Consider the following 17956-nt stretch of genomic DNA (forward strand, 5'->3'; position numbering starts at 1 on the left):
CTGACTGGGTGAAAAAAAGGGAGGAAACTGTAAGAGAGATGAGGAGGAGGTGGGAGAGGAGGACCCATGAGGCTCTTGAGGCAGCAGGAAAGGGGTTGGGCTTCTCTGATAATGCTTCTTGCCAATAAGGACTTTCGCAATGCTAACTTTGACCCATGGACTTTAGACAGCTTTAGTACGAGTTGCCTGCAAGAGAGGACGCAAAGTGCATGGTGACACAGTTTTGAGCCAGTCATCAGTCACCAGCACAGGAGCTGAGATGCAGAATGTACCGGATGAGTGGAGGGAAGGACGGGACGATGAGAGGCACGCGAAGGATGGGGAGACGTTAGTCAAGAGGAAAGTGGATTCAGAGGAGATGAATGGAGAGTCGAGGAAGAAGGAGAACGGAGTTGAGGAGGTGGGGGTCTCGGAGAAAGAGTCGCTGATGATGGAGCTGACCAGGCTGGTGCAGAAGATGGTGAGAGAGAGCAGCTGGTGGGAGAGGAGGGGGATTGATTGCAGCATCCTGGCAGCAGCGTTCCTCTGTCTGCCACCCGGTAAGACTCTGCACACAGCTGTGAGGATCAATGTATGGAAAGTCCTCAAAGTTGTTAGTGAAGACAGAAAGATTACAGAAAGTTAAAATGACCTAAATTCTTGATGAGATGTGTCATTTATTTTGTACTTTTAAGATTTAGTTTACGTCTTTACATGGCTTTATGTCTTGGACCAGTTACTCTGACAGATACGGAAACTTTTTCAAGTGATGACTGCAAACATTAAAACTGAACATGTATATTTTTTTTTCTGTTTATCAGCATGAATTTTGCCTCGACAGTGCAGTTATACTGCAAGAAAACATCTAATGATTATTTTGTCTTTTTTCCGTTAGTTGGTTAATTGTTAAGACTGTAAAATGTCAGAAGACGTGAAAAATGTTTTTTTCAAAATCTCCCACGGTGTTAAGAGCAGCAGAGCAGCTGGACCCAAATACAGGAGAAAGCAGACAGCAGGAACTGTAGAATCAATGTTTATTTACCCAACTCAGGAACAGAACTCAGGAGTGCAGGCAAAGCAAAACTGAACTAAACTGAAAACCAGGGCTTAAATACAAACTAAACTGATGAGGGATGAGGTGCAGGTGGAGAACAAGAGCTGATAGACTGAGGAAGACATGAGACTGATGCAGGGCAGGTGTGGAGGGAAGTGTAAATACTGTAAATGCAAATTATTCAAATCTACAGAAATGTTAACAAACTCCTTTTTATATAATGTGTTGAAGATGAGTTGAACAAACACTCGTCAGTCTCTGGATGAGAACATCTGCTATAAATGGCCTGAATGTAAACACAGAAGACGTGTGGAGTGAACTACCTGGTGTTTAAATTGCTGCGTCTCTGACATCTAACTAGGTGTGTCAAAGTCCTCAGTCACATTTCACGCAACTAGTGTGAAAGCAAACTTCAGTTTCAACTTCAAGGGCCAACTGCCACTCAGTCCAGTTCAACAAACAGGGACTGGTGGAGAGCCAGACTGGGTCAGAACCCAAAGCGACGTCTTCAAATTGCATTGTTGTTTAAGACCAACAGTCCAAAACCAACAGAAATTAATGATAAAAACAAAACAAACAAAAAAAAGCAGATAATCATCACATTTGAGAAACTGAAAACCAGAGAAAGTTTGACTTTAAAAATGATGTCAAAACTATTAAAACTGTTTGTTTAAGCTCTAAATGTCTCATTAACAATTATATTTAATGTGTCACTTAATAACTTTCCTTTCCGCTTTTGAAATACAAATGCAGCTCTTTCTCTCTGTCACCCCTCAGTCCAACATTGTTGTCATAACTAGTTTACACATTCATGGCATCCCACGGTTCCCCTCTATCTGGGTCACTGGTGGCCAGCGACTGACCTCGATTAGGACTGGTGCCTATTGTGACTCATGTCACTCGATCATTGGAACTGACAACTGACTGGTTCAAGCTTGATATGTAATCTAGACTTGTAGACGTGTCTGCGGTTAACATTCTCGTAACAGCAGGTGCTCTTTTATAAATCCTCTTCTAATAAGCCACTCAGTATATCCTTGACTGTAGCATTAGTTGATTTTTAAGTCCCAGAGTGGGACCGAGGAGGCATCTGTCATTGTGTATCACCGAGCTTGTGACTTATCACCACGAAATAAGCGGCTTTGAAATAGGAGGTGCTGTATATTAGCAACGTTTTATTGGCTTAGGAAAAGAACATGTCATCTAAACCCTTGCTGTGAAAGCCAGCCAGAGACGCTGCAACACCAGCAGCTGGTTTATTCTAGTTAGAACTTCCAGGTTGTTATCAGAGTACAGACACTGCTTGACTTTTCTGACTAAGATTTCCTCCTGTTCATACCGGCTATTAAAAGATCCCTTTCAGATGTGCTTTCAATGTAAGTGATAGAGGCCAAAATAAACAGTGTGTCCACACATTTTGTGTAAAAATGCATTTAAAAGTCTCTGTGAAGCTTATATGAGTCTTCAGCAGTCTGAGTTAGTCATATCAAGTGGATATCTGACACATTTACAGTCTTTTTAGCATCAAATTCCCTCTTTGTGTTTCCTCGGACAGTGTTTCCCTGTTGAGCTGCAGGTGGAAGTATAGTAACAAAAAGAGGAACTTTGGCACTAAAAAGACTGTAACGTTGAAAGATATCTACTTGATTTGACTCATCTGGACGCTGAAGCTTCATATTAGCTTCAGTATGAGCAGGAGTAAAAATGTTAGTGAATATCGGACTAAAAGATCAAAAATAATGAGAGTAGAGGACGAAACATATACTTTCTGCTTCACGTGGATATCTAGAATAGATAGTAGTACACTGATAAACTCACCTGAACAACAGATAAAAAAATAAAAACAAAAACCATGCAGTGATGTAATAATGTCAGGAACCTGCGGTGTGATGAAACGGTGTCAGACACACCAGCACAGTCACCTCCAGTAGAGGATAAAGTTTCACTCTTTCACCTGATCTCGCTGCCCGTCATGGTTGAAAGTCACACCGTTACTGCAGTAGAATGAAGAACTCTACTTAAGTACAATTTTAAGGTACTTTACTTGAGTATTTTCATTTTATGATACTTTATACTTCTACTCCACTACGTTTATATGTGTATATATATATATATATATACAGCTTTAGTTTCAGATTCAGGTTTTACATAAAATAACATAATGATGAGATTGTAAATGACGCTACATTGTTCAAAATTAAACCAGCGGCTCCCAAACTTTTTGGCAATATGTATTTGTGTCTCTTTGTCATGCTTCAGATGTTAATGTGTTGTTAGCAGTTCCACCAAAGAGACATTTTCCCCTCACATGGTTTAAATAACTGCCTGAGGCACGAAGAGGTAAAACTCTCCAGTATTTCACAAAAGATTAAAATTAATCCAGATTTAAGTAGCAGAACTGTTCCTACCCAATCTATTGTCTCAAGACCCCTCAGATTTATCTTGTGACCCTTTCAAAGCAAACTAGCTCCAGTTCAAGCAGCTACAATAAAATACTGCTTATGTATTGAATCATCGGTATTAATAATTTACGTCGATTTATTTAATATATCAGTCACAACCTGATTCTCTGCAAAACAAATACTTTTACTTTAAGACTTTAAATGAATTTACCTTCAATACTTTGACTTAAGTAACTTTGACTTGTAATAAGTATTTTTACATTGTGGCATTGATATTTTTACTTAAGTAAAGGATCTGAGTACTTCTTCAACCACTGCAGATAAGAGATATAATGTTGGTCAGTTGGTCCACTTTGGTCCAAATATCTCAGCAATTACTGAATAGTTTGCCATCAAACTAGACTTTTATGGTTCGCAGACATTAATTCTCATCACTTTGGTGACTTTTCGTGTAGCAACAGTCAAAATTTCCAGTTCATGACTGAATTCCTGTTAGCTTGAGCTGTAAATCAAGAATATGTTTCCTGTTAGCAATGTATAATGTCATGCTAGATATATGAGGGGGGGGGGGGGACCCAAAAATTAGTACTCTCCTGGACATGTGCTTCTCCTATTCCTGGAAAAACTGTGTCAAGCAATAAACTGCTGGCTGGAAAACCAAAAGCTGAAAGATGCTAAAAGGCTCCAGAGAGCTTAAAGGAGCCACAGAGTGTTGTGATAATTATCTGACAGGTCATATATGAGCGATCCCCTCAAACAGTCGTTTGATCCATTGTTAATGTAAAAAGATTCATCACAGCAGCTTTAAGATTTGCATGCAAACTCGGAACATGTTAAATATTTAAAACCTTACGTGCTACTCGTTTGCATACTTGCCCTGATGTATCACAGCCTGAGTGACTGTGAGAGTGACTCACCCTTTAGAAACATTCAGAGAGAATAAAGTTGCTAATTGGACGAAGGTTAAGTTACAAACAAACTTGAGGGCTGATTCATCACTCAGTAACAGTTACAAAAACATGACTTTTACTCAGATGAAGTGCAGGTAAATGCCACTAAACCCAATGATATTCATGTAAAATCCAAAACTCTGAGATGTTTGAAAATGCCCCTGTACAAAGGATAAATCTCCATGTTTTATCTATCCAGCAATTTAGTTTTCTAGCGTGTAATGACCTTATGGGGCTGCTAGCGTAGACTTTGAGTCTTGTTAAAACTGTGAGAGATCAGTAAACACATCAGGACACTTTTAGAAATAAAAAGTTTTTTTGCACAAAGATTGTAGAGTAACTTTCTAGATTATGAAATGTGTAAATATTGTAAATACAAGCATCTTTCCTATTTAGAGTTCATATTGAGGTCAAACGTCTGTGTTCTGTGTTGCAGCCTTCCTGCTGCTGGCCTCCGCTCAGCTCCTGTGGTTTTCGGCGGGCATTCTGCTGATGGGTGTGGCTCACGCCGTCATCACCATCAAGGGGACGCATCTGGCCAGCCACGGGGGGCTGAGCGAGTCACAGGCCTGGGGGAAGTTCTGGGCCATCTTCTTCATCGAGGTGAAATGTTCAGAAATAAAGCGATCGTTAATTACCTGAGGCAAAGCTTATTTTAGAGGATAGCTTTGTAAAAATATCACTGTCATCACTGTGACCTTGAGCAAGGCACTTAAAGGGATAGTTGCACTTAATCGATATATGCCGAGAACAACATGACGAGCAAGATCAATACCACTCTCAGATAAATACAAAGCCACAGTAAGCAGCAGGTTAGCTTAGCTTAGCATAAAAACTGGAAACAGCTAGCCTGGCACTGCCCAATGGTAATAAAATCCACCTTCAAGCACCTTAGTCGTATAATCCGCACAAAAACTGATGTGTAAAAATAATAGTTGTGGTTTTATGGAGAGTTATTTACCGGATTATTTCACTGGTTGTCTGACATCCTCACGACGGCAACAAGACTCCAGGTAGTCCTCCCGAAGCCCGGCCAAGAAATAGTCCAGAGCAAGAAAAAATAACCCTCCATAAAACCACAACTCACAAATTTCACACTACAGTTTTTGTACAACAACAAACAAGTTTATTTGTGTAGCACATTTCATACACAAGAGCAATTCAAAGTGCTTTACGTAATGCATTAAAACATTAAAAAAGAAAAAACAACATAAAAACATGAAAATGTCAATTAAAAGAATAAAAACCTTTTTAAATGGAAATTAAAAGGACATAAATACACGATAAGTAATAGACTTGAAATACAGTTACAGTGCAGTAAAGCTGCAACAATTAGTCGATTAATCAATTAGTTGTCAACTGTTACCAACTATTTTGATAATCGATTAATCATTTTGAGCCATTTTTTAAAAAGAAAATGTCCTAATTCTGTAATCTGAATATCTTTGAGTCGTGGACAAAACAAGATGTTCGAGGACGTCACCTTGGGCTTTGGAAAACAGTAATCGACATGTTTTACCATTTTCTGCCATTTTATAGACCAAACAGCTAATTGGTTCATCAAGAAAACAATCGAAAGATTAATCGATAATGAAAATAATTGTTAGTTGCAGCCCTACAGTGCAGTAATAAGTTGTAAATTGTCCCAAATGCAACAAAGGACATAAAAATGCAGTAAAAAAAAAAAAAAGATCAATCAAAGGGAGCAGAGTTTTTAAGTTAGATGTGAAAGTGGCGAGAGTCGGGACACATTTAAGATAATCAGGAAGTTGATTCCTTCTGTGTGCAGAATAGTATCTGGTTGTGCATCTACCAGTTGACTACTTTCTAAAGATATAAGGGCCTTACTGGGTTTATAAACCAGTAAGCTTTTGACAGAACCAGGTTATCCTCCTTTTTCCTGTCTTTGTGCTGAACTAAGCTTTATTCACATACAATCTAAGCTCAGTAACAGTCTTTTCATTAAAAGTAAATATGTGTGTTTCCTGAAAGCTCAAACTATTCCTTTTTTAATTTCCAGCTGTTTCAGTGAAGCTGGTGTGTTTGTGGTTGTATGAGGCAGGTGTGAAAGTGTGTGAGGGAGTGTGAAGCCTCGTGCTCAGCGAACCTACAAAACAAAAGTAAAGGCGTAAAAGGACTGAATGATGTTTTTAACTCTACAAATCCAGCTGTTAAATGTCTGTTTCATAACTTTAAATAACCTCAGAGCCAGAGTAGTCATAACATATCATAAAACTGGGGTGAAGTCAGTTATATTGATTTTCCTGCCTGATAATTTTCACTGATTCATGTGTTGCATCATGGTTTTGTTGTTTGGATGTTCATAAACATGCCCATCTGTCCTTCACCCGCTCAGATTTGCGGCTCGTTCTCAGCGCGAGCCGGCGTGCAAGGCCACATTAAGATGCATCATGCTCATACTAATGTCATTGGACTGGGTGACTCCAGCGTTTGGAAGGTCCCCTTCCTGCCTCGCATTGTCTACCTGTTCATAGCTCCCCTGGCCGTGCCTATCATCACTCCACTTGTTGCATTAGGTAAGAGGTGCTGAAAGACCAATGAGGAACAAGTGCTTCTAGTGTTTACTCAGATATTTCAACATTAAATGTGATTATCAACATAACGTCGAGATAGATTTTCACCTTCTTATCCTGTTCAAGTTCCCACCTTTACTACATCTCCGTCATTGAGGTGAGAGTTTATTCTCATAGCTGTGACGGTTTCTGATTCTCTGGTTTTGCAGGTGAGCTCAAAGGACACTCTCTGGCTCATGTCGTTCGGACCGTTCTGATGATAACGCTGGGTCTGTACTCGCAGTACTGGCTGCTGATCAACGTCTCCGGGTTCAACTCGCCTCTCAGCGCTTTGCTCTGCATGCTCGTCTGCAGAGCAATGTTCTCTGTGCCGTACATCCACGTCAACATTTTCCAGGTGAGAAGTACCTGCAGCATGTTATGCTTTTTCTGGTTTTCTCTTATTTTTATACTGTCATGATGTCACATATTAAACATGGTCAAAGTTCCAAAACTTGAGGTTAATGTAAGTAGAAATGATCCCGGTAAGTCAAAATCCAGGGCTTCAGTCCAACAAGTGTATGCCCAAAAACAGCTGTCCATTCTGTAGCCTTGGCTGCTAAGGTTGTTGCTAAGGTTGTTCCATGGGTTGTTCATGTTGTCCACTGTCATATTTCAGATTGGATTTTGGCTTGAACATGTACGGATGTATTTGAGGAGTTGACATTTTGAACAAAGACCAAGATTAAGAAGCGAAATACCACTACCATAGTTTGTTTCATGCTTTGTTGATGTGGCCTGCGGAGCCGCAGGAAGCTTCCTGAAGCTGACCAATCAGAACAGAGTGGGCTCATCAGGAGGTGGGCCTTAAAGAGACAGGAACTAAAACAGCCTGTTTCAGACAGAGGCTGAACTGAGGAGCTGCATGAGGGGCCAGTATGAAATATATTTTGGGAAAAATGTCAAACTATGCCTGATATCACTCTCATGTCTAATACTTACAGTATGAAGTACTGCAGCCAGCAGCTGGTTATCTTAGTTTAACATAAAGACTGGAAACAGCTAGTCTGCCTCTGTCCAAAGGTAAGAAAGCCCCCCCCCCCCCCCCCCCCCCCCCACCCCCCACCAGCACCTTTAAAGCTCAGAACGACACTTTAAACCAAAGTGTAAAATGACAAGTTTTAGTTTAAAGTACACTGACTATCTATCACCTATCAGTAAAGATAACATTGTACTGAACAAGTTCATGGCTGCGATCTGGGAAAGTGGAAACATTGCTAAACAGAAGTCAGACAGGTCAGCAAACACAAACAGTCAGATGATCAGACAGGTTGGAAACAAGGTTAGCTGCACTTATTTGGGCCACAGGGTGAAATTATTACCCAAACAGTCCGTCGTCAACATCCACCACAGTTAACTTTGACCTGCTTTACTTAATGTAGGTCTGCACACACAGTTTTCCTGAGCAGTGAGGGATTATTACAGATGTTTCAGGTGTGCTTGTTTTCTTACCTCCAAGTAAAGTGGTTTTACAGTGTTGATTCAACAGTAAAAATAATAAAAAATACAATTCAGGAGGTGCAAGTAAGGCTGAGTGAAGTAAGTGATTTAAAATTGGAATAATGTACTAAAAGGCTATGGATTAGTTCCTTACCTCGATTTACAAACTAAGATTAATCTCAATCCAGTATAATTTCTTGTTTTTTGTTGTATTATCACATTGTTTGTACCTGTTTAAGTAGAGCCCGTCCTCCCAAGAAAAACAATCCGATAGGTCATAAATTCAATCGCCAAAAACGACCTATAGTTACGTTTGAGTAACAGACGCCATCGTCTGTTACGGCGGCAATAGTAATTATGACCCAGAGAAATGACGTGACTATAAGGTGACTTCCTTATGAGGAGGAGGAGGGTGGACGGCTAGATAGTTAGATGACAAAAAGTGGACTTCCTGTGTCCAACCGAAGAAACATAACGTGGTGTTTACTGTTGCCATGACAACAACGGCTGCCTAACATTAAGGAAGCAGTAACCGTGTTTCAAGTGAACATTTTAACGCAAACCACGATCTTTCCCTAAAACTAACCAGACGTTAACCACAGTGCTGTCACATCATAAAACATCATCATCATCAACAACAGTGATTTGTGACTGTTCTGGAGCGCAGACTGTACAAACGACCTATGTGAAATGTATATGTATGTATGTATATTGATGAGTTAAGTGTATATTATATTTATTTCTCCAGGTTATTTGGTATTGCTTGGATTTTATGAGTTGAGGTTTTCAAGGTTTTATGTCATTCCAACATATTGTAAATGTAAAGTAATAAAGAGGAAATTCATAGAAAGGTAAAAAGTACATAAAAAGTACTAAAGTATAAAAGTACCAAGTAAGTGATGAGTAAAGATTTGGGTCATTTCACTTAGTTTAAGGGAAAATACAGAACCAGTAAACGGGAAAAGTGTATTCAAACTTTTGACTGGTGCTGTATAAAAAGTTCCCAGATATAAAGTCTCACAGATTTAATTAAGACTGTACTGCCTGTGTTATTTCATACCAAATGATTAAGAGAGCACCTCTTCTTGCACGGCCTTTAGAGAAACTCTGTTTCAATGCAGCATTGTGTTCTCATAGACCGCACCAGTCAGCGAACTAAAGGGATAAAGAGGAACAATTCATGCATGATTTTCCCAGATGGAGTCTGAGTCCTGCAGGTCATTGTGCATTGTTCTGATCAAAGTGTGTGAAGATGGATTAGAAAACACAGGTTCTTGATCTGTCAGGAATCTAACAGGAGGAAATGTTTGTTCTCTCCAAGGAGTTTGACCTGAAAACCTGTTCTCTCCTGACCCTCTGTGCTGTTGTTGGCTATTGTCCGATCATTCCACCCCTTAACTTTCTAGCTGAGGATAACCTTTACTCTGGTCTCTTTTGAAAAAACTTTGTACTATTCTCATTTCCTTTAAACAGATGTTTTCCACATTTAAATGTTATAAAAAGTAATACACTTTATATATAGATATTTTTCACGTTTACACAAGCAGTGGTGGCAGTGGTTTTGCCTGTCAGTGTCAAACCAATATTGAAGTTCAGGGACATGAAATCCAGTTAGTTTGAGCTGGTTCCTGGATTATCAACTGGCCCAGATGTCCAATGAACCTGAAAGTTCACTTTGTGTCATTTGTTTCATGGTAATTCAACAAGGGGCAAAGTTTTTTTGGGGGAGTCGGCACCACTAAATCACAACATCTACTGAAATAATAATGGTCCCACGGTGGTGAATATGACTTTATCCTGAGGCCTTGTCTTTTAGAGACATCTTGTTTCAAAATATAGATCATGTTTTTCAGTTGGAATTGCTAATATATTGAACATATTCCAAATTAATCCTGTGTTTTATCATGTCACAGGGGGAGTCATGTAGTTTTCTAGCTTAGGAGTACTTGTTGGTATGAGGCTGAACTACCATGTACAGTCTTGAAGGTTACTATGCAGCAGGCAGCTGTTTTCAAAGAAAAATCACTAAAAAGCCACTGTACACTACCTGCTCAGCACCAAACAGACACAGTTAACTGTAGACTAGCTGGTGAACATAGTGGAGCATTTAGCAGCTGAGAATGTGGGTCACAGCGTTGGGGCCTTTGGGTGCTCAGACAGGGAGAGAAGGGAAACACTGACCAGCTCCTCATTGGCTAATATTGTTTGCAGACTATTTTAGGGTTTCTGACAAACAGTGTCATCGACCTTCAAGCAAATCCTGCTGATGGTGCTCAGACATCTTCGTATACACGTAACTAAAGCGGCTATAATCTATATTTTTTATATTAACAAGGTCTGATCTGTCAGTGTGTAATGTGCTGGTCATGGCTCATAGTGATGAACCTACAGAGAATTATCAGCGACTCTGCAGCTCCCTTCAACTTTTATAGCGAGTTTCAGCTCATTGTTTATCTGTCTGGCTGCAACTTTACTGTTTTGGTTCACTCTCAGTGCTCCCATAGCATCGTTTCAGCAGCAACAGGCAGCTGTTTTAAGAGAAAAAGCTGTAAAAAGCCACTGTACACTACCTGCTCAGCACCAAACGGCAAACAGACACAGTTAGCTGTAGACTAGCTGCTGAACATAGTGGAGCATTTAGCAGCTAAAGAGCCAGATATTTCCCTCAGGAGTTGGTAGAGAGTAAAAACAGAGCTAAAAGAGAGCGAATATTGGACTTACATTCACCAGATGGACAGAAACACGACTCCAAATGAATGATAATGTTGCTCCGTAACTGCTGGATGTGGAAATAAACAACATATCAACTTAAAAGGTGATGATAGGTCAGTGTTGTGAACCAGCATTGTATTTGTGTCCTGAAGCATTTGACAAATCCTGAAGTTAACATGTTATATCTTGTTTGTTTAATCAGTACAAAAACTGAAGTCATAACCTTACATAAAACCACAACAAGTCTGTTTTTGTACAGATTAAACAAACACGATAAAATGTGTTCATTAGTGAGCTTTAGAGGTACTGGTAGACAGATTTTTAATATTTAACATGCAAACATGTTGAGAGTAGTGGAGCAGGTGGATCCAAATGCAGAAGACAACAGGCAGCAGGAACTGAAGAATCAATATTTATTTACTCAACTCAGAGACAGGAGTGCAGGCAAAGTGAAGCTGAATTGAACTGATGAGGGGATGAGGTGCAGGTGAAGCAGGACAACAAGCAGGAAAGGAGCTGATAGGCTGGGGAGGGCAGGCGTGGAGGGAAGTTTAAATACTGTAAATGCAAATTATTAAAATCTAAAGAAATAATTGTTAACAAACTCCTGTTTTACATAATGTGTTGAGGATGAGTTGAACAAACGCCTGTCAGTCTCTGACATGTGGAATGAACTACTGGTGTGTAAATTGCTGCATCTCTGACGTCTAACTAGAACTGTCAAACTCCTCAGTCACATATTACAGTCCAGTCCAGTTCAACAAACAGGGAACAAGTCAGAGGGCATCTGGTGGACTGGTGGAGGGACATGAAGCCAGACTGGGACAGAACCATGACACACACATGAGAGTATCAATCTTCTAATCTAACCCTTAGCATAACAGCAAATAAGTGTATTTTCCAAAATGTCAAACTTAATATTGTGATATTAATATAGCCCAGCATCCAGCATGCCATTACTAGTATCATCTTAAATATATTATATACTAAACTTGTAAAAACTGCATCTGATTGGCAGCACATTGGCCTCCCCATGTTCTCCCCGACGTGCCGACCAAAGAGGATCTACCAGATGACCCACGGAGTCCTGAACCTGCCACGTAACCCCGTGCTGGACTGGATTTTTGGACACTCGCTTATCAACTGCCATGTGGAACATCATCTCTTCCCCTTCCTGTCTGATCACATGTGTTTAAAGGTAGGAAACAACAAAACCCCTCAATCGTTAGATATTATCAGCTTCCACATTGACACATTTACCTCAGATTTCACTGTAGATGTGTTGGTTTTACAGCAGTAAAACACTAATCTACATACAATTACCCTTAAATGTCAAAGTGACAACAGATCTCTATAAAGTGATTAATTAATTACAAATATAAAATACATCAACTGTTTTAAAAGTAACTATGGCTGTGAAACAAATGTAGTGGAGTAAAAAGTACAATATTTCCCTCTGAATAATGGAGTGTGGTGGAAGTATAAAGTAGCTTAAAATGGAAATTAAGTTAATACCTCGAAATTGTTTTTAAGCACAGTACTTTTATTAGAAGTACTTTGTTCCACTACTGCTAAAAGAGATTGCTGTATGAGTTAAAAGGGACAAAGATGTATTCACAGTGGTAAAATACTTTACTGTCCTGTGCAATTATTACTTCGCATTTACAAGGTAATCAATCATAAGGCACTTTTTGTAACAAGCAAGTGTCAAACTCTGTAAATTTACATGATGACACACTTTGTACATGTGGATATTCTTCTTAGCATATTTGCAAATGTGGTACCTAATGATATATATGGATCAAAATAAATCATATGTTTTTATATCACTATGTTGATTTACTGTCATATTGTGTACAAGTAATTACTATAGTATTATCTGGTAATATGTTAATTTGCAGTATTTATTAGTTATTTAATGGTATTATTATTTTGTTTAATAATTAAAGGATCAGTTTGTGGGATTTAGTGGCATCCAGCAGTGAGGTTGTAGATTGCAATCAACTGTGTACTCCCCTCCCCCTTCCAAGCATGTAGGAGAACCTACGGTGGCTGCAAAACTCGCAAAAAAACGTGAAAGGTGCTCTCTAGAGTGTTTGGTTTGTCCGCTCTGGGCTACTGTAGAAACATGGCGATGCAACATGGCGGGCCCTGTGGAAGAGGACCCGCTCCTTTTGTAGATATAAAGCGTTCATTCTAAGGAAGCAAAAACACAACAATTCTTATTTTCAGATGATTATACACTAATTAAAATGTACTTATGAATATTATATTCCATTTGTGCCAATATTTCTGCCAGTAGATCGCCTTAAATCTTACACACGTTCCATTGTCTGACAACAGAAACAGAAAAATATGTAAATGGGAACAACTATTGACTGCATTAAAACACAGTATAGGTGGTCACAGAGAGCAGTATGAGGCAGAACAGAGGTTTTAACAGTTTAACAGTTAGTTCCCACCATTTATTAATCCCTCGGGGGCTACGTACATTTCAAATAAGAAGTCTGTGTTACAAACTGGAGATACTGTGTTTGAAACATATGGTCATTTACCAGATAGGGAGGGTCTAACGAATGATGCTATTGAGTTGCATCATGGGAAATGTAGGATTCAGTGTCTTTTGGCATTTCACCCAAACTAGGAACAGAAAGTCAGGATATCACGACTACTGCTGCTTTACTTTGTGACTGTAAATACAATTCAATAGTTCAGGGTAACACCACAATATACCATATAATCTAATAAAGAGTTAAAAAGTCAATTATTTAAGAGTCACAGTACACAAAGGTTGAAAAAGAGGGATTGCATTTGTTTCCTAGTTTGTTAGGAACCACATTTGACTTGTTAATTTATATTGCATAGGCCTATAAAACCATCCCCATGTCTCTCTTCCACTCCTCTCCAGGTGAAGCCTGTTGTGTCCAAGTATCTGACTGAAAAGCAGCTTCCATATCAGGAGGACAGCTACCTTTCCCGCCTGAGCATTTTCTTCCACAAATACCAGGAGCTGATGGTTTTCGCCCCTCCGATCACAGAGCTGGTGGGAGTGCAGTGACGACACGGTGAAGGAGAAAAACTATTTCCCACTAACGCTGTTTATAAGACTGCTGCTGCTCAAAATCACAAGCTCCAGTGTTTTAAGTGAATTTCTGCTGCTGTTACAACCTCCACAGTCCTGGTTCGAACAGCCTCATACAGACAGAATAGTTTTTAAAATTAATAACATATTGACATATTAAATATTACAGCAGTTCACTTTGATATTAGGAGCCAAAGTAACATGACATCCTAATATTTTATTTTTTCTACACTTTCAGAAGTCATTTAATAAGCAGCACAAACACAAGCACTCAACCAAAACTGACTGGATTGTGTTTAAAGTCACAGTAAGAGATTAATCACAGCTCTTGAACTGACCTTAGGTCTGTCTTAAAGGCAAGTTTCAAGTTTAGTCAGGCTCTTTTTGAGGTATTACTAACCTTACATTGGCAGTTCTGGATTACTGGACTCACAATTCAGGTACTAACTGGCTCTGTTAACTCTGGGATAACCATTTACTAAGGAATAATAAGGAAAATGATGATTCAGTGAGGTTAAAGCTGCAAAAACCAAGCACAACACTAGAATATAAAAATAAGTAACCAAATATGTAACAAGCAATATATTAGAAATTAATGTAAATACTGTACAATTTATAGGCTTAAAACAGGTTTCATATTTTAAAAATCCAAGATTTGTGTTGTTTTTTTAAAAAGAAAAAACAACTTTTAAGAGTAATGGTGTTTCTTTTGGGGAGAGAAGTGTTCCCACAGTATCATGATAGCTCATATAGGGACATTTCCAGTATGCAGAAATAAAGCAACTTGCCGGAAACCAGTAAAATTACTTACTTAGTGGTGCACTTCCAAAACTGTTTTATTACACACTACACGTAGACAGGTTCTGTGGGTGCTAGGCTAGCTAACATGACACATGGAGTGCAGTGAGAAATGGCAGCTAGTCGAAGTGTTAACACAGACTACATAAAGTTACCTCCTCTCACATATAGTGTGAAATGAGTCTACGTCCCAAACCGTCAACAGGCAGCACAGGTTAAGAAGCCCCTTTACACCACTAATGTTAGCATTAAGAAAAGAGGTACATTAGCATCCGGCTACATGAAAGTCCTGCTGTTTGGCTGCTGCATAACTTAAGAGCACAAGACGTCCCTCGTTCTTTTATATCATTTTGTAACGTCCAGCTGTCTACCATCAACAGTATATCAGACACTATACATGTGTTGTTTAGTTGCTGGTGTCTTAAACACAATTAAGACTTCCCAGTTCAACCTGGAAATTGCTGATGGTTCATTCTAATCACCGTTTAGAAATAAATGTTCAGTGCACTTTGAAAATACATGTTGAATTTACATGTAAAATGTTGTGAAAGGGAGATAAATGGCATTGAAGAAATTCACTTTACACGAAGAAATGCAATAATCCTTCTGATTCACTGAGATACGTAGAGGTTCAGAAGTGTCTAAACTTACTGAATATTCATTATTTATTTTAAGGGCCACAACTAATGATTATTAATTAATATCACTTAATCTTTCAATTATTTTCTTGATTAATCGATTAGTTGTTTGATCCTTAAAAGTGAAAAATCTTGATTACTGTTTCTCAAAGCTGGAATTTGAACATTTTTCTCTTAAAAAAATTACTCCAAGCAATTAATCGATTATTAAAATAGTTCAATAGTTGGCAGCTAATCATTCAATTGATTAATTGACTAATTGTTGCAGCTCTATTGTTTTACTCTTGAACAATGTGTTAAAGGGGACATAACAGGCTTTTTGTGATTTCCTGTCATTTATATATCATCATTTATGTAAAACTGCTTCCTTCATGACCACAAAGTTGTTGCTGCTTCCTTGTTCAGATTTTGGCTCAAACATGTTCGGATGTAGTTGAGAAGTTTCAAAAAAAAATTGAAATCTGATTATATACAGTTTGTTTACGTAGCCTCCGGAGCCGGAGGAAGCTTCCTGAAGCTGACCAATCAGAACAGAGCGGGCTCATCAGGTCTTAAAGAGACAGGAGCTAAAACGGCCTGTTTCAGACAGAGGCTGAACTGAGGGGCTGCATAAAGGACCAGTAGAAGATAAATAAGGAGTTTTTAACTGGAAATCATGCAGAGATATTCCAGTAGAGCCCCAGAATATAAGTGTAATAAATGTAGGCCTGGAAATGTGCAGAACATGACAGATTTAAATGAACCATCAATAGATTATTATTAAAAGTGAAGCAATCTGTTTGGATTTACAGTGACTGTGTTTGCAGGGGAATGTGTTCATACCGTGGATGTATACTAATAAAAACTGGATACGGCAATCAGCCACTCAGCCTTGCTGCCAATTTGTGGCCCAAAAAACATTTCCCCGCCATTATAAAACTGCTGACAGGACATCTCCAACTGCAAACACGGTGAATTATTACTCTCTCTACCATGAAATTTTAATCCATGAAGGTTTTATATTTCCTCGAGCCTGGAAAAGCCATTTTAAAATCCAATAATAGATCTTTGATTCCGGTGTCCAGTTCTTATAATACATCCACGGTTAATACAGGACATAATCAATGTTATTGATCAGCCACAAAGGATCATGAAATGAGACTCTTCACACCTGAAGTGTAACAATGTGATGCATTTCCAGTCTAAAGCCACTTGTCACCACCAAGATTCATTAAACATCATGTTGTAACAGTGTGAGCTGTCTTCTTCCTCACTACTTTGTATTAAAAACTGACTTGACTTTTCTGTTTATAAGATTACTGTCTGATGATCTGTTATTGTCTTTTATTTTCTTTGAATTTTGCTAAATCTTGTTTTTTTTTGTTTGTTTGTTTTGAGGAGAGGTCTGTTGTATGATGTTGTGTTCATGTCATAATGGATCATTGTAATTATGAGTTTCCAACTTGTAAATAACGTTCACGTCGACCTCATAATTACACCTGGGAAACTGATTTTTCTGAAAGCTCTGAAATATCCGACTTGGCGCTATTATTTCTATTACTGGTGCTGTTGGATATATGTGTGCAAATAAAAAATATAATCTAAATCTAATGTAAAACCAGTTGACAATTCAATACTTTATTTAAATCCAGATCAGATACTAACAGCTAATTATGCACTCTCCATTACTTTATAGTTATTTGTGCAGTTTATGGTGCAAAAACAACATGTTGGTCTCTTTAGCTCTCAGTCATTCTGATCTCTACCCCACTTCACCCCACTAACCCCACTCAAAGGCACATCATTGACTTTATTGTAGTTTCGGTACATGAGGACACAGATTTGTCTCACTGTTTTTTCTTGAATTTTCATGAGCTAAACATTTTTTTAGTACCTTTATTTTCTTAATTGTCTGATATTCCAGTATCCAAACATATATGCTGCTTATATTAAGTTGCTCTTAAAGTGACATTACTGCTTAAATAGATTATACACACATAACCTACAATACAACTATCCATCATTTATTTGAGACCTAGTTCACAGACCTGGTAACAGCTACAGTATCATTTAAATTTGGTAATTAAATGGGGGGGGGGGGGGGGGGGATCACTTTCACTCAGCTGTTTATCAAATTTATTTTTTGACTTCAAAATACAAAACACTTGAAGCTGCATTAACTGATTCTTTTGGCCACTTGGGGGCAGCAGAACAGGCTGTAAATACAGTATACTGGACAGAATTACATCACACATACATGTAAAGATTTTTGTGGCCAGAAAGTTGTTGGGAAAATTAATTGGAGACTATTTTGATAATTTTCTTAATTTTACATGATAATAAACTCAA

The 17956-nt window shown here is 38.6% G+C and overlaps 1 protein-coding gene across 1 annotated transcript; it reads left to right on the forward strand.

The window, feature by feature from the left end:
* Positions 1-87: 87 nt before the first annotated feature.
* On the forward strand, positions 88-16923 carry fads6 (fatty acid desaturase 6). Its single transcript, XM_067576022.1, has 6 exons — positions 88-539; positions 4822-4988; positions 6742-6922; positions 7129-7316; positions 12129-12308; positions 14019-16923. The coding sequence occupies exons 1-6, from the start codon at positions 260-262 to the stop codon at positions 14166-14168; spliced, it is 1146 nt and encodes a 381-aa protein (XP_067432123.1). The 5' UTR covers positions 88-259; the 3' UTR covers positions 14169-16923.
* Positions 16924-17956: the final 1033 nt, after the last annotated feature.

This window comes from Thunnus thynnus, chromosome 20 (assembly GCF_963924715.1).
Source record: "Thunnus thynnus chromosome 20, fThuThy2.1, whole genome shotgun sequence".
Taxonomy (NCBI): Eukaryota; Metazoa; Chordata; class Actinopteri; order Scombriformes; family Scombridae; genus Thunnus; species Thunnus thynnus.

Bases quoted from the DNA above. Each gene is read 5' to 3' on its own strand.
- fads6 (XM_067576022.1), top strand. From the start codon at position 260: ATGCAGAATGTACCGGATGAGTGGAGGGAAGGACGGGACGATGAGAGG. The intron at 6,923-7,128 runs GTAAGAGGTGCT...CTGGTTTTGCAG, and splicing joins CACTCCACTTGTTGCATTAG to GTGAGCTCAAAGGACACTCT. The intron at 7,317-12,128 runs GTGAGAAGTACC...TCTGATTGGCAG, and splicing joins TCCACGTCAACATTTTCCAG to CACATTGGCCTCCCCATGTT.